At 38.8% G+C, this 17,636-nt stretch overlaps 1 protein-coding gene and 1 long non-coding RNA gene across 2 annotated transcripts in view; both read left to right on the forward strand.

The window, feature by feature from the left end:
- The window catches only part of ITFG1 (integrin alpha FG-GAP repeat containing 1), a 71,650-nt gene extending 56,202 nt beyond the window's left edge, over positions 1–15,448 (forward strand). Inside the window, exons 15-18 of the mRNA XM_040075086.2 lie at positions 8,759–8,883; positions 9,735–9,817; positions 11,412–11,529; positions 14,907–15,448. Coding sequence (XP_039931020.1) covers positions 8,759–8,883; positions 9,735–9,817; positions 11,412–11,529; positions 14,907–14,966 — 386 coding nt within the window. The 3' untranslated portion in view covers positions 14,967–15,448. The remainder of the gene's footprint in view (positions 1–8,758; positions 8,884–9,734; positions 9,818–11,411; positions 11,530–14,906) is intronic.
- On the forward strand, positions 1,167–4,250 carry LOC120757617 (uncharacterized). The gene is made up of 2 exons (XR_005702599.2): positions 1,167–3,421; positions 3,985–4,250. It is a non-coding gene; the product is annotated as an uncharacterized LOC120757617 (long non-coding RNA).
- Positions 15,449–17,636: the final 2,188 nt, after the last annotated feature.

Here is a 17,636-nt window from a genome sequence, read left to right on the forward strand (position 1 = left end):
TAAATACAATCCTAGCAGCCAGATGACAAAAGATGAGGATAATCTTCAGGCCACACAGGATGTGTTTGTGTGGAGTTGTTCACTACAACTGGCAGCTAACAAAATCACATCCTGAGGAAGCTGGAGAGGGAATGCCTGTGTCCTTTCAGGTAATGCAGGAGCTGCAGGGTATCAATCATCAGTAACAGGCTCAAAACCAAGGGGAGGGGCTGCTTGGTGCACCATGGATTGTAACTGAACCTCTACTGGCCTGAGATGGTGCAGGTGCACCAGTTTGCAGAGTCCAAAAACAAAGCAGCCAAGGAGAGGATCGTCCATTAGGCTGTGTTCCAAGCAGTGCCTGATGTTAGCGTATGCTGGGGTTATGCTGCCATCCTAGGTGTGTGCTGGTGGCTCCTAGAAAACACAGGAGGCTGTACAAAGGGGTTTATTAGTCTCATTTATGAATGATAATCTTAGGATTCTTATGGACTCATTTCTTGCTTAGGCAAAAATCCCAACCTCATAAGCTGAACGTGATCAGTAAGTGCAGTCATCTGTATCTGTCACTCCAGTCTCATCTCAGATTCAGCTCAGATTTAAAAACATGGTTCCAGTAGTCCACTGGGAAGATTATATTCTGTATAACACTAACTCAAATAAAAGCAGTAATTTAGCAGAGAAAATGCTGCCATGTTAAGGTCCTGAGTCAGTCTGAATCACTGGCAATGTTCTCACCATGAATAGTGTGCTCAGGACTGTTAATTCCACCTGAGAAAAATTAAAGAGAAAGAAGATGTCCTGAAATACAAACCAGATAGCAGCAAAAACAGATCTTGATACTCTAGCATCTCTGGTATCTGGCTTAAATAAAGACATTTTTCTAACTCTGTGTCATGGAACAGTGCACATATCTTACAAAGGTATGGAATAAAACTAGCTTAAAATTTGGACCTATTTCATGTAGCATTTTCCTAATTTTTTTTCCTGTTTCTTTCAAGAGTAAAAGCAAATGCATTTTTCGTAAACACTTTCTTTAGGGTTTGCTGAGTTTGGTTGGTTGTGGCTTTGTTGATTTTTTTTTTTTTTTTTTTGTTTGTGTTGGGGGCAGGGCAGTTCTTCTAGAAATGCAATGTTTTTACAATTTACTCTAAGAAAGAGTTATAAAATGTGATTTAATACTGCTATATTCCCTTCACAGCTACCATATTTACAGTAATAAAAACCTAACAGAGTCCAGGCATGATTAATTTCCTTTTCTGTTCTGACATTATGAAATAACAGTAATGAATTCCAAGTGCATTTTATGACCCCAGCAGTATTGCTACAGGGAGTTTTCTAATGCTGTCTTTGATCAGTTTCTCAACACTAATAAGTTAATAGATTTTTTTGAGTCTGTATAATTCCTGCAAGAACTTTTGAAAGTCATGTTTTCTGAGGGTATTATATTATGTTTGTGGCTAGATTTTCTTCTCTTGCAAGTGTTATGTGTAAGATTCAGTAAATGTTCTAACTGGAATTACTGGCCTACAGGTTGTCTGGAAAAACTGCCCACTACATCACAACCCTCTTCTATTTGATACGAGGAAATCATCAAGCAATATTCTTTATGTGTACTGGTAGGCAGCACTAAACCCCCATGGCCTTTTTGGGCCCTGTATAAACCTACAAAGCATCTTTTCCACATTAAGCTGTTATTCGTATAGCATCAATTTGCTATTTTTAAACTAATTTTCATTAACTTATTCGCCTTCCTTATATAATATTACTGGACAATCCATATTTGAAACTTTTAATTATATGAAAGGAGTAATGAGCTAATCAAAACTTTAAAAGAATGAATCCCTTTCCCAAGAGGTATCCTGAGTAAAACCAGTTATTTTTCTGATGAGAACGAAACTCACCATTCCTTTTCATGTCCCCCTCCAAAGCCAGCTGCTGTTCTTTGTTGTCCTTATGGTTGTGCTCAGTGGGGGAACAGTTTTTAGGCTGCACCACTGCAACCAATCACCTTAAGTTATCCCTCCAGTCCTGGGCTTCAGTAAATCATAAAGAACTTCAAAGCCATGGCCCCCACTCTGCTTCCATCTCCTAAATTCTGCAGTTTTACTTGTGAGTTATGGCATCTTTCATGTAGGCAATATTCGTGTAAAGAGTAAAATAAAAAGGCCCATATGGCTGTCCTTATCGAATTCATTTATGGTCCTTTGATCTGCCAAGCCTTAACTACAGGAAATTTGCATAATTATGAGGGTTTTCTTAAAAACATTGTTAGAATTGTTCTGTCTCCTATTAACGTTGCAGGATGTTGTTAAAAGATAGCAGAATAATAATTAGCATGTATTCTGTGCTTTTACTTTCACATTGCTGGAATCACTTGTAATCTTACAAGAAATACTGTTAAATTAGCTACAAGGAATAGCCAATGTGAGCATTAGAATGGAGAAGTTTTGGGCCTTACATCTGCAGTTAATATCTCCACACACCTTCTCTTCCTGATAGGGAAATCAACTGCAACAGCTTCTTCAAATATTTAAGGCATTTGATGCTTGAGATCAGACCAGGTCCCAGGTAAATCCAGGAGACGAGAAGTACACAAACTCAGATTTAAGTCATGCTTTCTGATCCATGTCCTGCAACTTGCCTTCTCCCTTTTCTTTTGGAGTTACTGTTTTTAAGGAGATCCCACAGTTGAGTGTCAGCCAGCATTTTCAGCTCTGCATCTACATTTCCAGGCTTTTATTGGGAGAATATCTTCTATGTTTCAGTCTGTGCTACACACATCTGAATTTTCTCTCCTGAAGTAAAAGTATGCTGATAGAGTTTGAAATAAATAGGCTCATACTTGCAGCTTGTGTCTACCAAGCATTAATTCTGTGGCCCAGGAACAAGTGGCAGGAAATGTCTCAGGTTTCCTCAAAGCTCCAGATCCACAGGAAGATGAGTAGCTTCACTGAATGGCTCATATGGATCAAGTCATGATTTGTTTAAGCATCTGTACGAGTGAAGCTGTGTGGACTGATGGTCTTTGCACCTCTCATTCCAGAGCTCTTTCCTTTGCTGCTTTTGCTTTGTTTTGTTTTAAACCTTCCGTGGCAGAATGACCTTTCACATGCTGTGAAGTCGTGCCCTTCTGGTTTTTTGAAATCTGCTTACTCTTCCCTGTTGTTGCATTGAGTTCTCCTGCTGTTTAACTAAATTGAATTGTGAGGTGAACACAAATGTCTAGCAGCTATTATGGTCGTGAATTTAAACATAAACATTGCAATATGTACCAGGAAAAAAGCAAAATAAGCTGATTTTCAATGGCCATTTGACACTCATTGTGTTCATTGTGTCGCATTCCACTACACAGAAAGAAGAGTGTATTCATGGAACAAGCTGGAATAATTTAATAATTGAATAGCTGGATTCAATGAGAGGGATTTTCTGTTTGCTATAGGTGGGAATATGTTTTTCTATATAACTCTCTTGTTCAGAGAATTTACTTGAACTTGTACTGTTGCTTGCAATATTACCAAGCCTTGCCTATTTGGACATTACGAATGACACAGCTTCCCCTATCAGCAATATGATAATTTTATTGTTTGAGGGGTTTTTAAGTTAGCATTTTTACTTCTGTAATTTCGTGGTGTAAAGGTATTTTTCATAAAAATACATATTCTCATTAAAATGCATCGGGTTTGGAGTCTGGGCTTGCAGAAGTGTCCCAGGTGTTGGCAGCATTGCAATCATCAGTGTCCAAGTCCCAAGAGTGCATTTTGAATTCCCTTTCCCAGGTTATTTCTGCTACTCTAGAACCAGGTATTGCAGAAGAGGTTGAGAGGTGAAGCTGTGTACTGCATTAATCTGGAATTTCTTATGAGGGGGACTAAGGAAGAGAGGCAACCAGCTGGGGAAAATAGGGAGACACCCCCAACCCTTAGAAAAATGAAGTTACCATTGCATGTTTTAAGCAGACAAGGAGCTCATTGACCACTAAATTATTTTTTTTTTCCCAACCAGTGACCCCCAAAGGCAGTATGAAAGGAACTGAAGTAAAACTTTCAACTGAAGCCAAGCAAATGTATTTCTCCAACTTTCTATGAAGCTTCCAAGATGGAAGTTGTCGGGTTTTTGTTAGATTGGGGATTTTTCCTGAAAGCTTCTTTGTAAATTCTTAGGCATATTCCATGGGTTTTTCATGACTATCAGTTATATTTTCCCTTTCTCTTGCAGTGAGTGGTTCTGGCATATTTTCAAATAAAATAAAGAGCTGCCAGCTTCAAAAACTGGGGGAATTCTCCGTGCAGTTTAGCCCAGTGCTGGTAACGGCTGCAGAGTGAACATCACTGCAGTGTTGCAGCTGTGCAGGGAAGGGACGTGCAGTCACTACCATTGCACCCAAATCTTGAGCTGCCTTTGTCCTGCTCCAGCTCTTGCCTGGGTGTTGTTCCCAGCTGTGCAGCAATCCATGCAACCTCTGCATGGCAGGCTTTGGAGTCATTTTTACTTTTTCTAGGATGCATGTATTTGTCTAAGCTATATAAAAGAAGTCATTCATGTGCTGACCTCAGTGTTCAGCTCACTGATGGTACAGAAAAATTTACATGCAAGTCTGAGACTAGAAGATATACTTTTGGAATCCTAAATAGTATTACTGAATTTTTCAATTACACAGACTGGCTTTTAATTGGCTAATTTAGTGCAAATAATATTTTGTTAAAATATAATAAAAAATTATAAGGAATGCTTCACGAAATCACAAGTTTGAGATCAGATTTTCCATTAGTCTTTTAGTTCTGTGTAGCGATCTTGCATGTTCTGCTCTGTTATTTCACAAAATAAGTTTATTTAAAGAGCCTGAACACTATCAGTATTGTCCATCTATTTCTGTAGGCTCAATGAGGCTGTTCCTAAATCCAGTACCACGTGCTGTCAGTGCTGTTTAAACAAGAGAAGGCATTGCTTCTGCATGTAACTGCAACCACTTTCCCTTCACAAAGTTAAATCCTTCAGCCTGAAATAAGCTGTTGGGGACATTTCAGTTCAGCTCAGGGGAGAACAGGCTCCCCTTGAGCATTCAGCAAGTTTACATCAGGATAATGGAAACAGAAGGAAAATGACTTAATTCAGGTGTAAAAGAACAAGTACTGGATATGTCACAGACAACACATGGCTCTGGTTTTCAGACAAGCCTTTGGAAAGGTTAATGATACAAACTGCTTCCAATTTTATATGCCAGACTTCAGAAGTAAGGAGATTGATTCCAAAAGGTCCAGAATGGTTTCTGAATATCAAACTCTGCAAAACCTTCTGAGGTTTGGCTGCCCAACATCACTTGCTTTTTCTTACAAATTTAATCTCCTATAGGCTGAAACCACAGAAGACCATGTCCTAAAATGTTGAGGATTTTACTCTGCCCAAGATTTTTTTAAGCAATAAACTTAATGATTTATGATTTAAAACAAGAATCTATATACCACCGCTAATACCAATACCATAGCCTATGCTATCTGCATGCTTTGAAATGGCATTTTTGAAACAAGAAGCTTAAGGCAAACACATAGTATTGAATAGTCTTAAAAGTGGTATTACAAAGAAATCATGTGTAGCATGATCAGGAGAAGCTTTCTAATTCTTGTTTATAGTAACAGTTCTACTGATAAAGTAAAACAAACTGTGAAGCAACAGCCACTTCCTCCATCTTGTCTACACTGACTTTCAAAAACCATGAACAATGTGAATGTAAGAAATCCACTTTCCTCCTTGAAGATGCAAAACTATTTTTACATTTTCTCTGAACAAGTAGAAAGCTGTTTCCAGCAGTTTTACAAGAGAACAAATTGCTGTGGTTGCTATTTAAATTAAATTTAAAATCTTTTCATAAGTAAATTAATTACTGGTGACTGGGAACTTCAGATAATGTCAATAAACTGTTGACAGTACTCTCTGTAATTTCTCTTTTTATTTTTCATCTTGGTTTGGGGCTTTTATGTTTCTCAGGTGAGCAGTTGTCATTCTTAATTACTTTGTTTCAGTTCTAAGTGGAACTTCTCAGTAAGCATCAAAGAGAATTTATGATAGATACAGGGTGAGGAAAGCAAGGAAGAGTCTCAAAGTCCTCCTGTGCTTACTCAGCTTTAGTAAACTGGAACCTTCTGCATTCTATCATCCTGCTTATGCCTAGCTAATACCTCCCAGTTTTAAAGGCAAATTAAAAAGTAAGTATGTGCACATTTCTGCCTGGTGTGTAGAAGAAAACATTCCTTTCTGACCTTTGCAAATGATCTATTTACATCCTGAAGCGTAAGATTTCATTATCCTTATCTTAGTAGGCATAAGAACCAGTGCTAGTGGCCATGAAATTCTTCAGTGCTTGAAGAATTCTGCAGTATGTATCTCTCTAACCTCTTTAAGGCTGACTGCACACAGTATATGACATTTTCTTTTATTCTCTTTAATTTAGTTGACATTCATTTCATTTGTAAGATGGAAGAAGAAAGCAAGATCTTAGTTGCAGTCTTCTCATGATCCTAAATATTTCACTCCAAAGTAATTCTAAAAGCTTTTCGATGTTACAGCAGTACCTTGTTCTTTTGGGGAAAGTCCTTCAGCATTCAGCATCAGTGAAACAAATCGTAAATGAAAAGCTTTTTTATGTTGCAGCATGATCAAGTAACACATCTGGTTTGTTTCTATAACCAAGTCAAATTAAATACACCCTCCTTTGCTCCTTACTACCTGCATGTTGGTAACTGGAGGTTTCAGATATTACATAATTTGAGAATTACTCCCATTTTAGATTTGGATGTTGACACCTGGAGATTGAGCAGTTTAGCCAAGATCGTGTTAGGGAAGTCAGTGGAAAGGCAGGGACAGGCTCAGGACTCAAATCCTGTGCTGTCCTATCCTGTGTTATCTCAACTTACTGGGAAAATCCCTGTTCTTAAAGAAAAGCTGCTCAGTCAGTGCTCTGTGCCACATCTTCTGTAATGGAGAAATCTACCGAACAACGTGCACAGTACACCTTGTCCTTGCAATAGAGACCTGAAAGTACCAATCCAACTTAAATATTTCCTCCTCTGCTTGCTCATTGCATGGTTCTACGTGAGGAAAAATAAATCTAAAATGTGTATAATCTTTAAGAAGACTGTCACCGTTTCTTTTTGCTAATAGCATTTTAACTTAATAAAAAGATAACTGCATCAATCTGATTTTTCAGATCCCAGCTGACATTTATTTTGCTTTTTGAAATAAAATTACTATAACTCTAAACCCACAATAATACAGAATATTTACCTCCTGATTAAACAGGCCTATTTCAAAACATGCCTGACAGCATATGGCGAGCGGCTTCCTCAAGCGCTGGTAGGGGAAGGGAGGGTCGCAGAAGCATGAAGTGATCACTGTAATGAGCAGGGGTTCAGAATCAGCAGCCTGCACTACAGGGAGTAGTTTGTCCCCAGAGGAACAGGCAAGAGCTGCAGTTGTGCCTTGGTTGTCTCTTGGTGAAGTGCTGCTGTGCTGTGGCCAATGCTTGCACTGAGTGGCATCTCCAGCAGCCAGGAATGGGAGGGTGGGTTTGGTTTTTCATGAAAGCATATTTGGCTTTGCCAAAGATGTGGTGGTGGTGAGTTAGGAGTTTTTGCTGCCCCTGTGTTCACCACAAATGTGCAGAGTGTGTCACCAGTCTGGCCCACAGCTGGTGGGCTGAGGTCAAGTGCTGCCTCCTGAGTTGAGCCTTGGATGGGACAGGCATAAAGGAGTTGGCCGTAAATTCGTTACAAAATACAGATTCCTGTTCTTCAGTTCACATTCTGTTGCATTTTGTTGTTTGACTTATAATTTCCAGTTTCAGGCATAATCTGTTAAGGGTCAAAGCTGAGAGAAATCTGATGCTCTAAAAATACTGAGTAGATCACATCCTTGTGAAAAGCTGTTTCTTTTGGTGACAGAAACCCATCTGTGGTTGTCAAGTGTCCCTTGCACTCATTCCTGTTAATCTGGTGAAGGCTGATTTCACTGTGGTGCTTCTGAGGTGCTGATACCATTCTTGCTGTGGAACCAGCTCACTTGCTAAGAGAACCAAGAACCCACACAGGATCTGAATCTGTTGGCCAGAAACTGAATGATTACAAGATTTTTTTATTTAAATGGAGTACCTGGTTACTTTGAAAATGGGATGATGCCAGTGAACTTGTTGATAACTGCAACACTTGTCTGTTTCCCCACTGCCTTTTCAGGAAACCGTATTTTCCACCTGCAGCTGCAGTTTCTCCTATCATTATTAACTTGCAACCGCTGCAATCCTGTATTCATGAAATTAATTTATTCTTTAAAGATTTGTTTAGCTAATTTTGTGATGCAGTAGTAATTACTGTTTATTACTGACAAGTAAGTGAACCTTCACGTGTTGAGTCTTATCTTGTAAATCAATGGGGCAAGAGACTTGGCACTGATCGTATAAGATTAAATGCAGATAGTTGATTTCTTCTCAACTTGTAAAAAATAATGGAGATTTGAGTTAACATAGAAATGGTGCTCAAAAGAATTGTCTTACCTAAAAATGTAAAGTATTTAAGCTCTTCTCCGAGTGAGTGTTCACAAGTAGTTTGGAAATGTGGGATTGAGCCCCTAAGAATTAAATAATCATGCAGCTGGTGAAAATTTCCAAACATTTTTATTACTGACTGGGGAATATGCATTTGTGTAGCAAGCTGGTAGTTTGGGGGTTCATTGATTGGGGTATTTTCCCCCTGAAATACCTACTTGACCTTCCTTTCTGCTTTCCTTGCAGCTGGCCAGCTCAGCCAGTCAGCACATTACGCCCTGCAGCTGCCCTACAACGTGCTGGGCTTGGGCCGCAGCGCCAACTTCCTCGACCACTTGTACGTTGGCATCCCTCGGCCCTTAGGAGAAAAGGTTGGTTGACGTTGAAGATTGTCAAGCTAATCATTTATGGTGCTACCTTCCTAAGAGACTTCGGATAGAAATACTGCTGGGACACTTAATTTTTTCATTTTCTGAAGTAAGAATGTCAAAGTTTGCATACAGAGAGGTTTGCCCAAAAGAACCAGTTTGCCCAGTTTTTTTGAGGGGTGCATAAGCCAAAATGAACCCAAAAGATGACTGGAACTGTCTGTAAATGTTAGCCCAGGTAGTCAGTGCTTGTCTTTAGGGCGGATGGGTATTAGGTCGGAGGGGCCGATATTCTGGACTGTGCTAGCTGCAGGGTTTTCCCAGAGCTGCTCTGGCTGGGCTGGGACTCAGTAATCCCTTCTGCCCCGGTGAAGCCATGGGCAGTGTCATGGCAGGGGGAGATTACTGTGATTCTCTAATCTTCACATGAAACATAAAAGCGGGGTCCTCACCATTTTCAGTCTTTAAAGATCTGATGGTACTACTTTGAAAAGTGAGATGCTCAAATGGGCCGTTTCTGATTTGGATAGTTATTTGCCTCCCTCCTTTGTAGAATCAGTTCTTTTCTTCTTTCCCTATTATGTTGTTGCTCTGTACTTTTAAAGCAGATGCCTTGTTTCATGTCAGCAATAGTTATTTTGCTTTGTACCTTTGGGGGGTGGGTTTTAAAGCATTTTTGAGCTTTCAGAGTAACAGGTTTATACAAAGATAAAAGGATTAATCACTTACGTTTAAAGTTTTTTAAAAACCCACAGCTTCCTTGTTTCTCCTTTTGTATATTTCAACAGAGAATTTCTTTGCTTGTAAGTATGTTGGTTTGTTAGGAATTGACACAGCCATTGTTTTTCTTTCAGTCCATAAGAAAACAAGAATGGACAGCTATCATACCAAACTCCCAGCTTATAGTCATTCCTTATCCTCATAATGTTCCTCGAAGGTAAGGTCATCATCTGGATTTGCACTTCTCAAAATTGCACAGTGTAAATTAGGCATTATGTGTAGGTTTAGAAATAGTTATTTGTATAGAAAGTTACTGAAGAACAAGGGCAGGGGGTCAGTGCTGCTCTGGAGCTGAAAATGCTGCTCAGGTATTTACACAGCCTCTCAGATGGTGCCCATAAACAATCAAAACCTATTACTGGCTCGGACAAACAATCAAAATGTATTGCCAGCTCCACTCCTGTAAATAATAACATACTTGCCAGATTTAACAACATCCTCGGTGACAAATTACAAGCATGGTAACGGTTGAATTAAGCATTTTTGTTTCACCAAACATGCAATTTCTGTCTGGTTCCATAGAAAAGCTTTGCTTCAGCCCTTCTAAATGCAGTAGCTGCTGCTACAGGAATGAATGTTTCCCTATAAGTAAAGGTGAATGGGTTGGTTTCACGAGAGCTTGAACATGGCATTCACTTTGCAATTAAAATGTTTCTCCCAGAAAGAGAGCATGTTTCTCTTTTTGCTATTAGTGAAAACATTAGTCAGATATTCCAGCTGCGTTTTGCCGCTTGATCTACCAGTGAGGTCAGTTGCATTTATCATGCAGAAATGATTCTGACATCAGTTCAGCAGTTAATTTTACTAGAGAACAAATAACAGTGGAGAAGTGATGTGCTGCTTGAGTTGCTAATTAACAACCACAGAAATAACATCTGCCAGATGAAAATTCAGTTACAGTCTTGAGGTATTTAAAGGTATGTGTTACACAAAACAATTTCTGTTATCACATCCTTAAACTATTTTTGCTTTTGTATAAAGTGGGTTTATGGACATTGTAGAATAACAGAGGATAGAATCCCCAGAAGAAATCAGATTTCATAATAAAAGCTTCCTAATTTTTTTTTTAATAACAACATAGGTATGTGATTTCCTGAGAGGCCTCAACACAGAGCCTGCTGCTGACAGCTTTCCCATGATAGGAAACCTGTAGTACAAAAAGGGGCTTCCCCAGGCCTCAGGACCTCACATGGTTTGAGAGATGTCTTCCAGGAGCCCCAAAGTGCTTAATTTTGTTAAGCCATAATCAGCTGTTTATGTTGTCTAGAACTGCATTTGTCCCTGGGTAAGCTTCAGAAGAAGAGAACTGGATCCATGAACCTGTCCAAGAGGAGCTTCTCATGTGGTTGAAAAATCTTCCAGGGTTGTTTTCCCCTGCTGCTCTGTGTCCCCAGCCAGGCCCCAGGCATTCCTGTGAAAGGTTTTCCTTATACTTTCCTTTTACTCTGTCCTAGGCAAGGGCAGAAGATAATTCTCCTAATGAGAAAAAACTCATTCCCTGAGGATATCCATAGCATTCATGAGAAGTTAAACAGAAACTGTGCTTAGACATGGTATTGCTTGAAAATAATCATATTAAGCCATGTAAACATCATTAAGCTTCAGTCTCTAAGCAGAGCTGCTCATTTCTGTAGACCAGGTTGTCACCTGTCTTACCCTAACAGGTTCTTTTCATCTTTGTAAGTAAAATCTGTTTACTACTTCTTAATGAAGAGTATTAATGTTTCCTTGGGTTTTCTTCTTTTGTATAGCTGGAGTGCCAAGCTGTATTTGACCCCAAGTAACATTGTACTGCTAACAGCTATAGCCTTAATTGGTGTCTGCGTTTTCATCCTGGCAATAATTGGCATATTACACTGGCAAGAAAAGGTAAGCTAATTTACTAGAATATTTTTTATATATTTTCCATACTATTTGACACTCCCTCATGTTTTACAGACCTGTACATTGGGTTTGGTGTTTTACATTTTTCTACAGTATAATAATTTCTGACACAGACTGAATGAAGTTGCAAAAGGTGTTATTATTAATTCAGTGTTTACCACAAGTTTAAAAATTGGCATTATTTTTATTTAAGCTCTAAGACACTTAAGCTTGCCTATGTTGCTCTTCATTTCCTTTTTTCCATTAAGCTGTTATTTCCAGCTTAAATGAGCCATCTTTGTTTCATACCTAAGCTTCCCATTTAGCAGTTTTAAGGAGAACTGTTTTGGAAAATGGAACATAAACTAAGTTTACTTATCTTGAGTTCTGCTGGTAATCTAAAAATAAGGAGAAAGTCTTTTTTGTGTATCTGTCTTTGCTGGTTGCACTGACATTAGCATTCAGGAACGTACAGGGAGTCAATCGTGCATATTGGCTGCTTTGCTCTGTGGGTCTGAATTCCACATGCAGGGTATAGAAATCCATTGATTGGAAGAAGCATTTTGAAAGGGGCCTTTCATGTCACAAAAGAAATGAGTTCCCATTTTTCTTAACTATGCTCAGTTCACAATCATACCCAACTGGCAGAGTTGCCAATAAATGTTACTACATATCCAAACCATAATCTTAGCTGTCAGATAAAATTACTGCACATTCTGACATGGTAGAACTGTTTGTTTTTTTGCTCGTGGAAATAAAATGACCTTGTTAAACATTCAGATAAGCTTTATGCATGCTTCACATTTAAATGTTATTAGCCTGTCAGTCTTCACTCTTCAAAATGTTAAATACAGTCTCCAACTAGTAATAAAGCTGGGAAGAAGACATAGAAAGCAAAGAAATACAAAGTTTATGATGGCTGTCCTTAGCATGTCCTGCTGTACTGCTCACTGGTAGCTCAGGGCTGGGCACTGCCTGGGTTTAATTCTCTCTCCAACATATCTTTAGCAAACAAGAGTAGCAGAAAAGGTACTTGGACTTTGAGCTGGGGAAGGATTACCTATGTGTAATTCCATCTGGAGAAATGGAGATTTAATGGCAACATTGAAAGCAGATTTTATACAATAATTCAAGCACTGTAGTGTAAGGAAGGGCTCAGCCCAGAGTGAGCTTTTAGAGCTGTTTTACGTCCCAGGTGCATGTGAATGAAGTGATGTATTGGTTATATTGTAAACTCATTTCCAACTCTGCAGCACAAAATAGGCACAAATATTTGGATAAATGGTGTGTATTTTCAGACCATTGTATAACGTGTGTTAATTCGTATGTTCTTCCTATGAATTTTTACCTTCCCAGTGTTTAGAAGAGGTTGAGATACTGAACAAAAAAGAATGTTCACCAAGGCTGTGTTGTGCATCACTGATACGTGTGAAGTTAAAACTCCAAAGTTCCTTGTTTCTAAGCTTATTCTTAGTTTACTGTCTCTCAGCGATCCTCTCCTAAAAATACTGTCCAAGCTATGTGCCTTTCCCTTGCAGATCTCTGGAGTACATGTAGCAAAGAATGGAAAGGGAAATGAACTGGCACTTAAAATCTTTTCTTTCCCCTAGAGGATGTATCTGTCTGTAAGCTGCAGTGTTTTATTCAGCAGTTTAAATAAACCCTGGACTTTCACCTCTGCAGATAAATGGTAGCAGGAGCCCTTTGTCTAGGGTAGTTCTTACACACTCCTCTGCCAGCCCAGTATTGGAGTACTGAAATAACTGTAGGGTTTAGGGGTAGGTGTTGCTTGCCTTAGGAATTTTGAATGCATTAAAGGAAAGAAAGCTTTGAAATCTCAGTTACTAGATTTTCATTTTGATACATCAAACAAAAGAGAAGTTGAAGAAGAAATGACACCATTATTCATCTTACAACAAATACAATCTTGCTACATTTGCTACGTCCCTCGACAGCCCTTATTCTCATTGCTGAGATCTTGCTTTGGGGTCGTGAGGCTGGTCATGGAAGCACTGCACAGTGATGGAAATACTGCTAGAGAGGGTTTGCTGGATCCAGCAGAGTATCGGTTACTGTCAAATTTGAAGCAATATTTTTTTCAGGAAGCATACAAGAAATGGAGTGGAAATTGTTTTCTAAGTGAGACTGTGAAATTTTGTGGAATGTGACACGCATTTCAGTGTAGGAAAGAGTGTGCCACTCCCTCCTTCCCACCCCTTTTTTGACATCCAGAATACTACTGACACTGATAAAGTCCCTGCCAAAAAAGCCAGACTGATAGATCTTAAACCTCACTGACAGCTCTGCTGCTGCTACAAAATGCAGTAAAATCCATATTTAAACCAACTGAGTTGCTGTCACACATAAACATTGTGTAATGAGGAAATCTTTGGCCTTGAGCCAAAGCAGATGATAACTCTCATGGCAGAAGACGGGCACTGATTTCTGCCACAATTGTGTATTTTTATCAACTGAGACACAGTTGTGAATGCCCACGCAGCACCTACTGGAGAGGCTTTTCTTCATTTTACTCCTTAAAAAAAAAAACAAAAAAGAAAGAAAGAACATGGGTCTGTGCAAGCTAAAAAGCATTTCGGTCTGCTTTGCCAAATTCTCTCATGCTGGGATTTACACATACTGTCTGTCATGATAAAAGCACAAGTTTGCACAGTGTGTTCAAGAATCCTTGAGGAAATACTTCCAACATCGGTTAAGTGCTTTAGCACACGAGAGGAGACATGTGGGAGAGAACATGTTTTTCCACATGACGTGGATTCTAGGTACAATTTAAACATGCTGCTTTTTTCCGAGCGCCACCCAATTCACTCTTTCAGCAGGTCAGTGTGTGTTCTGCATAAATAAGCAGGGAAATGCATCCTGCTTCACATTTTCATAATACAAACAAAAGACACAGAACATTTTTTTGCCTACTTCTTGCTGTTAGTTGTTGGTTGAACTGCCATCTTGCTCCAAAGTTGTATTTAACAAAATGTTTTTTAAATGAGATTCTTCGTACATGTAACACGAATTACATTTACAGTTAGTCCAGAGTAATTTCATCTTGTAGACAAAATGCATACCAGGAAACAGTCTTCAGGTTTGAATTATTCCTTTTAAAATGCATTATTAGAAATAACAGAAAATAATGGGTCATAAATACTACAACAGCAGAGCATTAACAGCAGAAGCCAATTTTGCATAGACTATTGCTATTTCAAGCTGACATCATTTAAAAGTTAATTGTTGGGGCTTTTATGAAGCCTTTTGCCTTTTGTCAAATGGCTTGAAAAAATCAACCATTCTCTGACACTTGACAGCTCATTTCTGTAACAGTATTGCTCTAGATTCCTTCCACAAAGTGTTTTTTTGTTATTATTTTTCAGAAAGCAGATGACAGAGAGAAGCGACAGGAGGCTCATCGGTTCCATTTTGATGCTATGTGACATGCCTTAATATTTATGAAGGAGCTGCTACTCATTTGCTTAACTGAAAGACTTAAATTCTGATTTTTAAAATTATTACCATGAAAGTACTGTTGGTGTGTTATTTGTAAATGTTGCATTATCTGGTATTTATTTGGAAAGTATTAAAATTAGACCTGAATGTCTCACAAGGCCTTTCAGTTGAGAGACTGTATATAATAGCATTTGGCCTTTATTTAACAGAACTGTAAATTTATTTTTCTTAGTAAAGGGATCAAATTGCATGTACCATTGCTTATGTACCAATTCTTTCGTAATATTTGATAGAAAGAAAGGTGTGTAAATGAAGTGTAGCATTTCAGCAGAATACCTTGTATCACTTCAACGGGTCTTGTCCTTTATTCATTCCTGCAAAACAACCTGGGTTTTGAAAATTAAACTTGTGCAATTTCTCAGATGACTTAATCGTTAATTATTTTGACTGTATTAAATGGTGCTTAACCTAAAGTACTCTGTATTTTCTTTGTTTTTAAATCCATCTGTGCAATAGTTAAAAAATTTAGGAATTAGAGAACCGAATGGGACCTGCAGTGGAATGCTAGTTCGGTCATCCTGGGATAGATGCAGTATTTATGTGTGCTACTTCTAGGGAGAAGACAATGCATTAAAAAATCAAAATCATGAAAATGTATCAGCATTACATAAACTGCTTTTATAATTAAATTATAATCACATTTATTTTAGAAAGGCACAAAGTCATTATGAAAGTAACTGGTTTTTTAACATAAGAAAGGTACGGGATTTTTTGTTTGGTTTTGTTTTCAAGAAGTTAAAAGAAACATTTTCAAGGACAGATTGAGTATTGATGCCCTAAAATGTATTGCTAAGTGATGAGATATGCAAAGATTAAATTAAAGATGTAATAGAACACTCTGAATAATCAATGCACATTTTCTATGTACACTGCTATGCCCAAATTTCATAAGGTTGTAGTAATGACAGAAGACATGTTGCTCAACTTTAAATATTTTAAGTGGTGATAAAGTTACGGTTGCTCGGTGTCCCTGGGATCTTGAAGAATCTCAGAATCATCGTGCTTTTATTTTACATGAGTTTACACAATTAATTCTGCAGTTACATCAGTTGATTGGCATTCCTAATACCGTTAGATAAACTGGAACATCCTTTCTCAACAATCTGAAAGCGTTGGTCAAGGCACTCCCGTGTGCAGGGGGCCCTGCTCAGGCTGGCACCTCCCTGGAATGCTCCCTGTGCCTGGCAGGGCAGCCCTGGACAGGAGGGAGCGGCTCCAGAGCTGGGCTGATGGTGCCACCCTGAGTGCCAGTCAGAGCCTGGGTTCCCTGGCAGGGCTGAGCACCGTCCGTACAGCAGCACTGAGCTCTGAAGCTTCACTGGGGATTTCCAGCATGCACTGATCAGATGCCAGCACAGGAGACTCTCATATCCCATTACCGTTATTATTCAGGACACAATATTTCCTTAATGCACACCTTCAATTTTGCTCATGAAAAGGTAAGAGTTTGGGGGGGTTTTTTTAGATAAATGCTTAATGCTTTTGGACTTTTTAAACCACGTTGATAGAATTGGCTCCCGCCAGCAAAAGAATGAACAGATTTTATAATTAGGAGGATGCGCTGTTCAATATATTTTCCTGTCTTTTTCAGATGATTGGAGAATAATGCTAAATGCATAACGCACTGTGGCAGCAAAGTTGTCTGTAACCCTCTATCACAACATAATACACATAGATTAGCTTCCTTTGTTTTTGAACAAGCAATTAGGAATAAAATAACCTCATGCTGACATTTAAACTGTTGTACAAAACAATGAACTTGGTACCTTTTGCTCTGAGGTATTTTGCATGCTCAGTAGTGCATCATTGCATCACTCTATTCAATATAATAAAGTTTACCCCAGGTTCTGAGTACTTGTAGCATGGCTCACAGTCTATGCATACTGTTTTGAATTAAGGCATTAAATATTGTTAAACCTGTTGTCAGAGGTTTCATGTTGTACTTTGCTTCTCTATTCTATAAGCATTAAACATATGTCTGGGTAAGGTTATTGCCCTTCTACTGGGAAGTTTAAGAAAGCAGCATCAATTAGAAAGTTGTAGTTCCAGGTGATTGTCACACTGAGAAGTGGGAAATAGATCGAGCTACATAAATTTTCAAACTGCAGCCACTCTAACACAGCCCTGGTGAGAAATGCTATTGGAAGCTTCCTCAGTGTGAAATTTCACCTATATAAAAATACTGTTGACAGGCCAACTGACAGATGGCTGTTGCAATACCATCTTTCTTTGTTCTCATTTTCCATGAGAAGCTTTAAGACTGAATCTTCCTACCAGATTTATCATTAATGCACTATAATCCCCCAACAAAAGAACCAACTTTTCTGCTGGAGATTAATAGGCATATTCTATGTAGTACAATATTCCTCCTGTGCTGAGGCCCTCATGCCTAACAGAGAGAGACATTAAAAACACTTATTACAGTTAATTGAGAAGTAATCACTACAAACACACCAAGTCAATTCAGGGCTTTTAGAGAATCACAGAAGGGTTTGCATTGGAAAGGATTCTAAAGATTGTCCAGTTCCAAGCCCCCTGCCATGGGCAGGACACCTTCCACTATCCCAGGGTGCTCCAAGCCCTGTCCAGCCTGGCCT

The sequence above is a fragment of the Hirundo rustica genome, chromosome 11, assembly GCF_015227805.2.
Source record: "Hirundo rustica isolate bHirRus1 chromosome 11, bHirRus1.pri.v3, whole genome shotgun sequence".
Classification (NCBI taxonomy): Eukaryota; Metazoa; Chordata; class Aves; order Passeriformes; family Hirundinidae; genus Hirundo; species Hirundo rustica.